Genomic DNA, 13953 nt, shown 5'->3' with positions numbered 1-13953 from the left:
GTTGTCTATATTCAGTAGTGACCAGAAGGACAGCGTGAGCTGATCTCACTTCTCAATGCCGCCAAGAACTTACCAGTATTTCTCTTTGTTCTTCTAGATTTTTCAGAAAGTTAGAGAATTCATGGAGGGATGCATCTGCAACAGGAATAAAAACATCAAGACACATGGTATACTATCAGAAAAGTAGGAAAAACTAAAGAATATTACATGCTCATTGCCCCTCATTAACATACCTATACATCGTTCATCATCTGTTTCTGCATCACCAATAAACTCAAATTTAAAGTCTCTCAGTGAATGGGCAAACTTTCTTTGGGCAGCTGAGAGATCTGTAAAGAAAGAAAAAACATAAATTTCAAATCAAGAACCTAGAAGAAACAGAGTGCAATATTTACGTTTAATTCAACTTAAATTGAAATTTTCCCATGAAGAGGCTTGTAGATCATGCCACAAATGCACAAAAGATTAAACTATAATAAAAGTTTGTGTAATTTTATGCTTCCTAAAGCTACACTTTCAAATCCTTTAACTAGCAATGGAACCATTCATAATTATCCAAATGTATTATGAATTGAGCTTGGCTGTATTATGAATTCAGTATCATTTCCGCCAGTTTTATCTGGCTCAGGATTGCACTATTTTTTTAAAAAAAATGAAGATCACACAATGCTAAACTCAGCTCATCTGCATTTTAAATCACTAGGAGAAAACAGACCTAAATCACTGATAAAATAACATTTTACATTTGCAGTTCAGATATTTTCTAACCAATAAAACAAAGTGACTGATACAGTCATTAACACTTGTTAGACAACTAAAAATGCATATGTCATATGAGGGCAACCAAGCTACTGGTTGCTTAGGATTTTGGTAATATAACTTGTGATGGACCTACGAACCGGACCTGCCACATGGACCTGCTCATAACACTTCACAGTCCACATCCACAACAACCTTCAACCAGCTTACCTAACTAGGTAAGATAAATATAAATTGCCAGTGGTGCTTATGCATAGGCCTAATAATTCATAATATCCATTCCCATTTGGACAGATAAAGGATATTGCATTAGTCAATTGCTTATTTTCTATTTCCCTTCAAGAACATCTTCTCCTAAAGTATGGCAGCCACAGATCAACTTTTCCCCAAGACAGAAACACCTAATGTGAAAACTAGTGATAGAAAAACTCTTAATGTTGTGGACATAGGGAAAATGATTCCCTTTGGAATAATGGAAATGAGATATATTCACCTGAAGTATGGAAAAGACAGGCCCAGGATAAAGGCTAGGCTCCCAGAATCTCATATTCAAGTTATTTATAGTTCAACAGACATGGCTGAAATGGAGACGCTTTACAGATATGCAGACACAAAAATTTTAATCCTGTCTGAAAGTTAGAAGGCAATTGGAATTACTATCTTCCCTTTTAAACATGGATGCTATAATAACGACAAAGTTATCAAAGTGTAGCTACATATTACCGTAATTCCTATAAAAAACAGATATCCCATTGCATCCTTATGTGATCCAATATGATTTTAAAACTGTAAGAACTGAGTATTGTCTCAACAATGAAAGAAAAAAGGGACTGCATTGGCTCCCCCCACCCACACTAAAAGCAACAATTCTGCCAAACCATCATATTCCAAAGTACAGTTTCAGATTCCATTCTGATATGCCAATTACACCCATATAGATTTCTACCCACTTAAGACTGTTGGCATTTATAATTAATTGGTGCACTTAAATTCACCACCTACCAATACAAAGGCCATCCACAAAGAACATCTGAAATGCAAATAATATTGTGGAGAGGGGCAACAGGTAGAGGCTAAGATTTTAGCAGCCAACTGATGGTGCATTAGCAAGAGGGGGGAAAATACAATGTATTCATTCTGCTCTCTCATTGTGGATTGCTGAGAAAGAAAAGAAACCAGCAATAAGAACAGAGGCAACGCATCCTAAAAGCAATTGCTATGATAATGGAACCACAACAAAAATACTGTATTTTTACAAAATAAACAGCACTTGAGTGTAACAATGAAACCGGGAGGAAGGAAGCTGTTTCCACTGCTTAACATGCACACACCACACAAATACTAAATAAAGCCACTTCTGCACAATGGAAGTTTGACCCTTCACAGGAGATCCATGATTAGATTCTTTAATGTCTTTATTTCTACATAAAAGCAACTATGACATGTTCTGAATTCAACTGAAGCAGCGATACTTGAGTAAGGCGTGTTCAACCCTGACTTCTACAGTGTTTTTCTGATCTAATGTCCTTGAGAGTCCCATGGACTGCAGGAAGATCAAACCGATCCATTCTTAAGGAAATCAGCCCTGAGTGCTCACTGGAAGAACAGATCGTGAAGCTGAGGCTCCAATACTTTGGCCACCTCATGAGAAGAGAAGACTCCCTGGAAAAGACCCTGATGTTGGGAAAGATTGAGGGCACAAGGAGAAGGGGACGACAGAGGACAAGATGGTTGGACAGTGTTCTCGAAGCTACCAACATGAGTCTGAACAAACTGCGGGAGGCAGTGGAAGACAGGAGTGCCTGGCGTGCTCTGGTCCATGGGGTCACGAAGAGTCGGACACAACTAAACAACAACAAATTTCCTTGACCCCAGAGCTGTTGCATTCCTTTCAGTGAAGGCAAAGGGGAAAAGTACCTCATTGTCATCATTTCAGCTTCAATTGTATATGCTCTTAGCTGTCAAAATTAAATTTATGAAAACAAATACTATATCATGTGAACATTTCACTCTTTAAGCGTTATACCAGTGACTTATTCAATTTGTGAAATGGTGACAGTTAACAAAAGCAACATACAAATGAAGAGATAACTGAGTGTAAACAACACACAGCATCTCCACAGACAAAATGTCCATGGGATTTTTATCTTAAAAGTATCTGTCTAGCTTGAGGTGGCCTAAGCATACATAGTTTATCATTCACACTAGTTATGAGAATGGTACACTGTATAAAAATTGTCAGGTCTGTACACATTTCTTGACAACTTTGACTCATGAGTCAATTTTACACATAAGGCCATATCCCATAGAAGTTTGTTTGTAACTAGCAGATGACACCAAACTGGGAGGGGTAGCCAATGCTGCGGCAGGCAGAATCGGGATTCAATATGACCTTAACAGAACTGGGCCCAAACAAACAAAATGAATTTCAACAAATGTAAGGTTCTACACTTAGGCAGGAAGAACCAGCTGCACAAATATAAGTTGGGGGACACCTGGCTTGCCAGTAGTACATGTGAAATGGATTTAGGGGTCTTAGTATACCACAAACTTAATATGAATCAACAGTTCATCAAGCAGCAAAACAAACTAAAGCTATTCTAGGCTGCATCAACAGAAGTATAATTTCCAGATCAAGGGAAGTAAGGTAATAATTCCACTCTAGTCTGCCTTGGGTCAGACCATACCTGGAGTACTGTGTCCTAGTCTGGGCACCACAATTTGAGGAGGTTACTGACAAGCTGGAATGTGTGCAGAGAGGGCGACCAAGATGATCAAGGGTCTGGAAACCAAGTCTTATGAGGAATGGTTGAGGAAACTGGGTAGCTTTAGCCTGATAAAGAAAGGACTGAGAAAAGGTGTGATAGCCATCTTCGAATATCTTAAAGGACTTTCATCTGGAGGATGGAGCATGCTTCTTTTCTCTTGCCCCAGAGTCTAGGACCTGAACCAATGGCTTCAAGTTATAAGAAAGGAGATTCCAACAAAACATCAGGAAGCACGTTCTGACAGTAAAAGCTGTTGGAACAGACTCCCACAAGACTCTCTTTCCTTGGAGGTTTTTAAGCAGAGGTTGGATAGCCTTCTGTCATGCATGATCTAATTGAAATTCCTGCATTACAGGAGGTTGAACTAGATGACCCTTAGGGTGCCTTCCAACTCTACAATTCTGTGATTCATGAAATCTTTCACTCCAATGCTAAATCAGCAGAGATAAATGTTTACTATATCTTAATATAGTATGTTTAGGATCAGGGTATCCAAATACACTTTTATGACAGGACACAGTATGATATGTGTGTAAGAAGCTAATTAGTTGAATGTATAAGTTCCTCTCCTTTATTTGCTCTGCACTTTAACTTGGATGGGTCATATGGCGATAATAAAGAAATAGATTCTGGATGCAAACTTAGTTTACTTCTTCCTTCTTCCTTCCAGCATGTTTGCTTTCAAATTAAGTTGAGTCAACTTCTTCAAAGAGTTAATTTCTGCCAGTTTCCTCATAATTATATGTATGCACACACTGTTTTAATTACCATGTAATTACTAAGCTAATAAATAGTTATAGACTTTATTATGAACTGGGCTTAGGACAGACAAGTATATAAAACTATACACATTAAGAACAACACAAGGCCTAGTTTAGTTCACTGAACCCCCTATTTATTTGTACCCAAATCACATTAAGAGGATAATCTTAAAACATACTTTCATATAAATTATTCTGATCTTATCACATCATATTTTTCAAAAAATATAATAACCACGCTAGGTACTCTTGTATTTTTAATATAGCACCACAGTATGCAGTCTGTAGGCATCTCACTGCAAAACATTCCTGGAAATGGGAATGCTTATTTATATTCACATATACAAGTATTTTCAAAAGTTTGGCTGGAAGTACAGAGTTTTCCTCCGGTTATAAAAGCAGACTGCAGACATTTTGAAGTACGTAACTAGCACTATAACTGATCTATTATGGGGAAATGGATTTATGGGGTAGTTCTTTCAAGGAGAACAACAAAGCAGGTGGCAGATTAAAATACAGCATGCTCACTATTTCAGGATTTCATTTTGTGTCTATCCATCTCAAAGGGCCAGTACAGCCCAAATACTTTGGCTAACACACCATCAACTACATGCCTTCTTAAACAATCCAGCAGTAAAATCAGCAGCTGCTAGGCCCTTGACCACCTTCGAAAACCTTCTCCTGATAGCAGAAGGACTCGGCAAAGGGACCGCAACTATTAAAAGAAACTACATAAATGCATCCACCTTCCTTGCTGCAAGTTTTCTACTAGCTAAATTAGTTTCTCTCCAGTCCAAAATGCAGATTGTACCATGTAATCGTCAGTTTGCTGGCCAAACTAAGAATCAAAGTAATTTTACTTAGGTTGGAGGTACAAAATCAGTCCTCTTGGATCCAGGTGCTTCTGCTACACAAAGCAATTAAGGCAACCAAAACTTTAAATTAGGTTAACTAAAGATAAATGCTGGATTAGGTCCTAAAGGTAAATGCCTGGATTTGTACCCAAACATCTCATTATAAAGGAAAGTAGGTCTCAGGGTTCCACTTACAACCTATATTTTAACAGAATACAAGCAGAAGATTAAGACACGATTATACTACCTTATGAATAATATTGTAACAAGATGAACCTGTGCTGTGCTAAGTTGTCATTCATACAGCTGAAAGATGGGTGTGAAACAGTTTACATGTTGCTGAACGTCAGCTTCCATCTAGCAGCAAGAATCCATCCAGGAAACACATTCTAAATTGCTTTCATTTCCTTTTATCTAACAAAGCTTAATTCTAGAGAATGAAAGAATGATCCTAGACTAATTGATGGGGACAGTGATTACCATGTTGGTCATTTTTGGCAAATGTGCCACAAGTCGAGTTCAAAGTATATGATTACATCACTCTGATACATGCAGCATAAAAGTATGTCAACATAAATATAGTATTTAATAAAAATAATTTTATTATTTATACCCCACCCATCTACCCCGTACCATATAACTGGTATGAAAGGTACTAAAAAGCAGTGAATTTGAATATTCAAGTTTGTACATGAATTAAAATATTTTAAAGAATATATTTCTGTTCCTTTAAATGGAGCCATTAGCAATTAACCTATTGCATGCAACGGAAAAAGGGGTGGGGTGGGCAGAAAAAGAGACAAAATTTGGAACACACAGTAAAGATATTTAGATAAATACACATGCCAGAACACATACTGTATTCATTTTTTTTTCATATTCACAGTTAGAATCCTATGACTCAGCTGCTGAACATTTACAAGAGGATGTTCGATGTCCTTGTGCCAGTAGGAGCGCAACTGACAGATGCTCATCGTAAACCACATTCCACAGCATAGGCATGTACTTTTGTGTCATGCACAAACCTCAAACTGTAGTGGCACATTTAAGACTAACAAATGTGGCATACACTCATGAGAGCCAGAAAGCTGGAGCCCAGTCAGATCCCCCAATTTAAAATAATAAGAATAATAATATTCTGAGGCTTACAGTGCAATTGTACACATGTTTACTCAGAAATAAGTCCTACTATGTTCAACTAGGCTTACTCACAGGTAAGCTTGGATCAGATTTAGGCCTAGTAATTAAATTGAGATTTATCCATCTTTGCAAGCGTCTTATAAAGGCTACTATTTAGGGGGGGGGCATATTACAAAAAATGAGCAAGTTATCCCACTTGAAATGCTTACTCCACTGAGAATTTACCAGTCACAGAAGTCATTATTGTTTAATATTAAAGCAGAGCCTAGAAAAGTATATATTTTTCTTCACATCTAAGATCTGAGATATGGGTGGCTTCATCCAGACTGTATAATTTAAACTTTGTTACTAAAACATTTCAAGCACTAAACAACAACAAGAGATTAAAACTAAGACAACTTTATTCAAACAGGCATCTATAAGCTACAGTGAGATCACTGATCTAACTCTGTCTGATACTTTAATAAAGGTTTTGTGAAAACACTTTTGAAAGACAACAAGCGATAGCAACAAATAAAAATGTAGCAGCCCATAATTAAAACAATATGAAACAGGCAAGGCAGTGGACAGAAGAAAATATTTCAGGTGATGGAGAGAGAAACAAAGATTACACAATATAATGGGCACCCCACTCTTGGAATATATATATTTGCATTTACTACTTTGAACCTGGATAGCCCTGTGGTAACATCAATATTAACAAGATGACTTATTTATAAGCAGATTCAGTGTCTGCATTAAGAGACTTTTCTCCTGTCAATCAATTTATTTTGTTTATTATTAACATGAGTGCCTGTCATACACACACACCCCCCACATTAGTTTTTCCAAAACTGACAATATAAAAGTCATAATTAGTTTCAACCACAGAAGCTGAGAATCTGCTGCCAACAATAGGTTGGTGTAAACAAGTTTTGTCAAACCACATTTTTGTCGGCGTGTGTCTAAAAGGTATGATCTATCTTTTTGTTTCATCATTGCGGACTTTTATCACTTAGTCATATGAAGTATATTTATACTTGTAAAACTCTAAATACTCTGTGACTAAAAGTGTAAAAACACAAACACTCGACACATTCAACTTCATTTTTGTCCTGCACTGTTCAGAACTCATCTTTCTGCACCTCTTGTTCTGATTCTCCCCCCCTCCCCCCCCCCGAATTGCAGGGGGTTGGAGTAGATGATCCTCATTATCCCTTCCAACTCTACCATTCTATGATTCTATGACCGCTTTTCCTAGGGCTCTAATTGCAATGTTCAAACTCAAATATTAATAGTCCTTGTGTCACACTTATTTTACTATTTGTTAAATTCGTATAAATGTCTTTATGTTAAAACTTGCAAATGAAATGGGGTTGCAAGCTCACACCACTCTTCAGTCAAGTTATAATCACATTTGTATACAAGCTGTTTCATATTCCTTGCCAAGTAGAATAAAAACTGGCTTCATTTTCCCCTGATGATCTGATGTCAGTGCTTCTTACTTTAAAGAAGAGGGAAGTATATGCTATGCTGATGTTGTAGTAGAAGCTAAATAAAGAATGTTCTGCATGCACACTAAAGTAGAACAAAGGGTAATTGTAGGAGGTTGTCCGTCAGGTCATAACAGCTGGCCCAATTCTCAATGTGGTTAACCACATTTTACTCAACTTACCCACATTGCAAGTTTTAGCCAAATGCTATCTTTCTTCAAATCACGTTTTAGCTAGCCCAATAACAGTGCTTTTCCCAGACTTGCACTTTTTCAAAGGACAATATTTTACTTCTCTAACAATATTTTAAAAACAAAAACTTCAGTTATGTTTGCAAAGTTTTCAAAAGTTTTCACAGGAGGTATTTCATGCTAGATTGTTGCTCCAAACAACTCAACAACTTTCCATATCAGTTGGGGGAGGGAATAACTAGAAGAAGAAACATAATGTTTGGGTACATTTGCTTATGTTGAAGCATTTTCCCAATTACCACTAACTCCATCTGCAGAGAAATCAGATGCAGTCCTTGAACCCTTCATGGCTTGGTCCTGCCCAACTCCCCTTCCTCACTACTTGTAAATGTTAACTCTGAATCTGGGGGGAAGGCATGCAAGACCAAGGCCCATCCCTGTTCACACTGTGTATAGGAAAGGTGTTAATGTCTCAAAAAGAATGAAAACAGCAACGTCCCTCTGAAATTCCACATGTGGAATTGCAGGCAGCCAAAGTGAACTTCAGACAGAGGTCTTTTCCTACCATACAGTACTTGCCCCACGCTGCTGCTTGAGAACTATGGATACAAACACAGCTTTATTATATTGACCGATGTTACCACAAGCATGCTGAACAGGTTGGTATTTCCATAACTAATCAGCATTTTCACTAAAAAATGATTTCATGACAGATACAATGTGCGATCCACTTCACTGCACAGGGCTGGTGACCTCCTCTGCTGCCAGTGCCAGCAGTCAAGTGCTGGCAAACCTCAGGCATATCCTGGACCAGGGATACTAATTAGTCCCAAGGAGCATCAGTGCCTGCTTCACAGGCTATGCATACTGTGGCATCTGGATCCCAGATATATCTGGTGTGGCTGAAGAGGCAGTGCTGTACAGCATTGCAAATCTGTGAAAATCAGGCACTGACTAATTTTTAGAAGTCTCATTTTAAGCTTTTGGAAGAGAACTTGCCCAATCCTTCTGCAGCCTTTACATTTCTACTCCTGCAGCTCTAACCTGTGATAAAAAATAAACCAATGTTGATCTGTATTGCAAAAGAAATTTACCTTTCCCTTCCTGTTGTATTCATACCTACTTAGACGTCTATTCTGTATAACAGTAATTATCTATTTTATGTGTCATTGTAAACCATCCTGCTAATTAACTTATAGAGAACTCACAGAAACGTGACCCATTTATCTATTTGAAAACAAACATATTCTCTCCAAACAGGAAACAATACATTTGCCTTATCTATCCTTTTTCAATGGAGCCTTATGATGCTGCAGATCCTGATTAAAAATAGTTCACAGCCAGGCAGTTGCAAGTTCACACCCCAATTCATTACATTTATATTTTTACATTACACTGATATTCTACAGGGTTTGTATGCAACTTTCTCTGAAATTACAGCCTCTAAAACTGAGAACACTTAATAATATTTATCATTCTCATCTCCTTTCAGAAGTCTGCTGAGATGACTTGTTTGAGGCTAAACAGAAACATGTTAGACAAGCAGAGACCTGAACTCCTGTTTCCCAAAGTCATCCTTCTTTGCATTACATTTGCCATGGAGTAATTTTGATTTGAGGCTTAAACATATAAATGTGTGAGGCAGCTTATATACACTTACCCTACAGACAATGAACACAGTGAGACCTGTTTCTAACTAACTGCACTATTAGTTTTGAAGAAATGTGTCTGTGGCCTAATTTGCATGTAACACCAAACCTTTGCTTATTAAACCATAGATTAGTGTTATCTGTTTACCAAGCCCAGGAGCTGAACTATGGTTTATTAACTATGGTTAAAGATCATTTGTTAACCAAAGTTCGTTGTTGGTTTATAAACCTTAGCTTGCACTAACCAGTCAGCTTTATACGCAAAAACGGGACCTCTTCCTTAACTTCCTTCTGTCACCACCTGAAAGCCACAAAGCTATGAGTGAGGAAAAAAATCAAACTTGTCTCAAGGCCCAGATATTCTCGCTAGTGCATTCAGCTATTTGATATGTGACATAATAAACCAAGGTTTACGTGATCATCAGCTAGATGCCTCAGCATTAACCATGCTACAGTGGTACCTTGGGTTACATACGCTTCAGGTTACATACACTTCAGGTTACACACTCCACTAACCCAGAAATAGTGCTTCAGGTTAAGAACTTTGCTTCAGGATAAGAACAGAAATCAGGCTCCGGCGGTACGGCAGCAGCAGGAGGCCCCATTAGCTAAAGTGGTGCTTCAGGTTAAGAACAGTTTCAGGTTAAGTACAGACTTCCGGAATGAATTAAGTACTTAACCTGAGGTACCACTGTATACCATAATGTGTGAACCAGGCCAGTTATTTGACATGTGTATCATCTTACATAAAAGTGTTCAGAATTTTGAGAAAATAAAGCTGGTCTTAAAAATATTTTTTCTTATTCCAAAAGAAAAAAATACCACCATGCTCATTCAGTATCTCCCAATTTCCATTGTTACTATCAGGATATGAAAAGGGAGAGGGCCCTTGAGAGAAAATATATCCTTTTTTTTTAATACAGTGTAAGATATGAAACCAACATAATGCATACAACAGATGCCTCCATGTAGCATGGATATGTGATGAAAGATAACCCCATTCAGACAATCCAACAGCCAAAGGCAATCTGGCACTACTACACAAAATGAAAAAGTGGTACGATCCAAGGAAATTAGTAAATAAATGACATCCCCAAGGGGGAGTTTATTCTAATTTTACCTCCAGTTGTGAATATTAATGTTTATATTTATGGTCAGCTTCCTCAGTTGTAAAATCTGCCAGCACACCTATGAAGCTCTCACTGCCACGTAACTGAAGTAACAACTGCTTAGATAGAAACCTTTATTGCAGTAGTATTTCCTGTTGCACACACAGACACAAATACATCCATATGCTGTCAGGCAATATATGAGTAACTTTTGCAAGAGTTTTACCCGAACAAATTAATCCAGCCTCGCGCAATGAGTCAGAGAGAAAGCAAACCCTTTAACAATTGCCAAGTGGTAAAACATTTGACCTCTTCCAATCCCTTACGTTGCAACTCTCATAAATAGGTTATGAAGCAATTTTGCATGCACAACTTCTGGCTCTCAAACCACCCAGAGAACAGAAAGCCATGTGAATGCAGGGATTACAAAAGCAGGCCATAGCTATGCAAGCAATCATTTAAGACTACAATAGCACCATTCACCTAAAGATTGGGTAGAGGAGCTGCAGAATTCCTGCTAAAATGTCTTTGCTTGGAAATAAACTTCAGAAATAAGAAACACAATGAAAGTGATTATTCCTATTCCAGATTCATTTTTCTGTGTATATTCAGCACTCTGCAACTGCTGAGGTAAGAAGTGTGAGGAAAAAATGAAGGGGAGGGATTTGGAATTCAACTTTGTGACAAAAGAGCTTTTGATACTCCTTCCATTAGCAAACTCACTTGCTGAGAGCCAACAGAATGGTATCTAAAACAGGACATGGAGAAACAAGAGGTTTATCAGCAGGGCTGGATAACCCCAACTTTACATAAATGCAAAAAAAGCTTTTTGGGGGATCAAAAAGGGGGAAAGTCAAACAACACAATAATTAGTGTCCACAGAATGCTGAATGTGTCTTTGATGAGTAGAAGCATGGGAGAGCACAGTTCCAAACTAGGATATGTCTGTTAAGAAACAACACTGGCAGCTGTTTTAAGTTCTTGGATCTTGCCAAACTTTGTTCATAACTTGTGTTAATTTACTCCAAAGTATTTCACCTCTCAGTAGCCCAGTTTGCACATCACATCAAACCATAATTTGAAACAAACTATGGTTTAATGTGAAGAAGCAAAGTGCTAGTGCATGCTGCTTTGGGGTTCCCCCAGCACTCGTCTTCCCGCTCTTGCCACGCTTTAAACAAAGCTAGTCAAGTCTGGCCCATCAAGGTGTCTGAAAACTGGACTTGTGTTTTTCCCCCCTCCAAACAAGCAATGTGCGATAAGCCAGAAACAAAGCTTTGTTAACACTCATGGTTTAGCTGGAGGAAGCAAACCTGGGGTCTGGCTTCTTTCATCTGCAATGCAGCAGCAGCAGGACGGGAGCAGCACTTCTGAGCAGCATCCACCGGCATGCTGTTCATTCACATTAAACCATAGTTTGTTCTAAACTACGGTTTAATGTGGCATGTGAACCAGGCTGGTATCACCTTGTCTTCTTACATAGCTGTTTATGAAATCCTTCCAGCCAGAATCACTGCTCCATCTCTCAGAAAGCAAACTGCCAATAAATTATAGCCTCAATTATCACGTTTACTTGACTCATTTCACCTTTGGCATAAGTACAATCTGCACATTGCACTCATCAGCGAAAACAAGAGGCGCTATGAAGCAAACTATCAGAATTCAGTTTCAGAGCAGACTCCACCTCTAAGAGGCCTTCAATGGCTAAGACAGAAAAGGAACTAGTTCTTGCTTCACTTTCAATGCAGCAGAGCATTACAATTGGCCCAAATACTGTATACATTGTGTTCCTAACACTGAATATTGCAAAAATAAATAATGGATTTATTTTAAACTTTGGACCTAGTCCTCCACTTTCTCCCTTCCCCCATCTCAAAAAATGATTGTAAGACAAAGAGAGACAATCCTATTTTATCTTATTCACAAATAACTTCCTCCTAATGATGGATTGCCCTTCATTTTGACTGATGAAAAGTTGTCAAGAGTGATTACAGCAGAGAAAACAAGTTATGCTCAGCAAACAGAGCAACAGCTTTGACATCTATTTTATTTCCTACGTGTCTTTTTGCTTATTGTGAAACTGAACAGCATACCTACTCATCTGTGCATCAGACTTCCCTGTAATCCCTGTGTGCACATGCTCAGTTGCATGCTGAATGAATAATGGTTTGCTTCAGGCTGTTCAACTTCTCAGTCAAGAACATAAACAACCAATCATCACAAAGTAGATGTAGTATATAGTTATTATTGTTCAATATGTGCATTTGTTGCACAATACGTGCAGGACTTTGGATAGTGGACTTCCTGCAACTTAGTTTCTTCCTTGAAGCGAATGGTTGTACATTGTACTTTGAAGAGCCAAACAAGTCACGGTTACTAATCTAAGTCAGGGGCACATGACTCCATCTGACTTTCAGGACTTAGCTCCATCAGAACTAATTACCACATCAAGCCTGACAATATCCTTTGCAAGATTCCATGAATGCAGGGCTTACAAATGCACAAGCAATTCATCATGCAGCCAGCTCAGCTTGATATAACTCTGATTTAGGCTTCTATCTTATGCACATTTACTTGAGAATAAATCCTGTTAAATCCATTGAGACTTCTGAGGAAGTATCCATAGGAATGAGACATATTTCTCTACTCTCTTTTAAAAACTCAAAAGAGATTACTGTACTGAACAAATAGTTTGCCGAATGCGTAACAACCAACATCACGCAGTATAATATGACTTTGCCACTTTATGAGGGTTGATTTGTGTACTGTTCGTAAAGTATTGAATAACTATATCTATACAGATAAGGCTTCCACCTGGCTGGCAGCTTACAAGCAAAGAAAACAAAGGTACCAGTACGTTAGCTTCTTACAGATATACAAAAAGAGGTATTTTTTTTAATTAACACATGCACCAAAAGTATTAAAACTTTAAAAGACAAAATAAGTAAAAAAAAAAAATAGATATAGAAACAGCAAGGAACCAAAAAACAATGCCATTAATTTCCTCAAGACTTCTCCCTGAAGATCGTGAAATTGTGCTAGTGGTAGTAATTTGGATTTTCTGGGACTATTTTGAATTTCCAAATTTTCCAATAACCCAAAAGACACTCCTGGTCTATGGTGATGGCTGGATACAAAAGTAACTAGCCATCCAGGGATCACACTGACACGTGGGTAAGGCCACCTACTGTCATTTAGCTGGCATCATAAGATATCAGGTGCAGATACAATCCCCAAAGAACTCAATGCT

The 13953-nt window shown here is 38.0% G+C and overlaps 1 protein-coding gene across 2 annotated transcripts in view; it reads right to left on the bottom strand.

Moving 5' to 3' along the window:
• ARHGAP10 (Rho GTPase activating protein 10) overlaps positions 1–13953 on the bottom strand; it is a 101636-nt gene that overhangs the window by 68794 nt on the left and 18889 nt on the right. For both annotated transcript variants that reach the window (XM_079990603.1, XM_079990604.1), the window contains exons 2-3: positions 234–329; positions 74–135 (exon numbers count right to left, since the gene is read on the bottom strand). In XM_079990603.1, coding sequence (XP_079846729.1) covers positions 74–135; positions 234–329 — 158 coding nt within the window. The remainder of the gene's footprint in view (positions 1–73; positions 136–233; positions 330–13953) is intronic.

The sequence above is a fragment of the Podarcis cretensis genome, assembly GCF_951804945.1.
Source record: "Podarcis cretensis genome assembly, chromosome: 9".
Classification (NCBI taxonomy): domain Eukaryota; kingdom Metazoa; phylum Chordata; class Lepidosauria; order Squamata; family Lacertidae; genus Podarcis; species Podarcis cretensis.
Note: the sequence above shows the minus strand (reverse complement) of the source record. Positions and strands in the feature narration are given on the sequence as shown.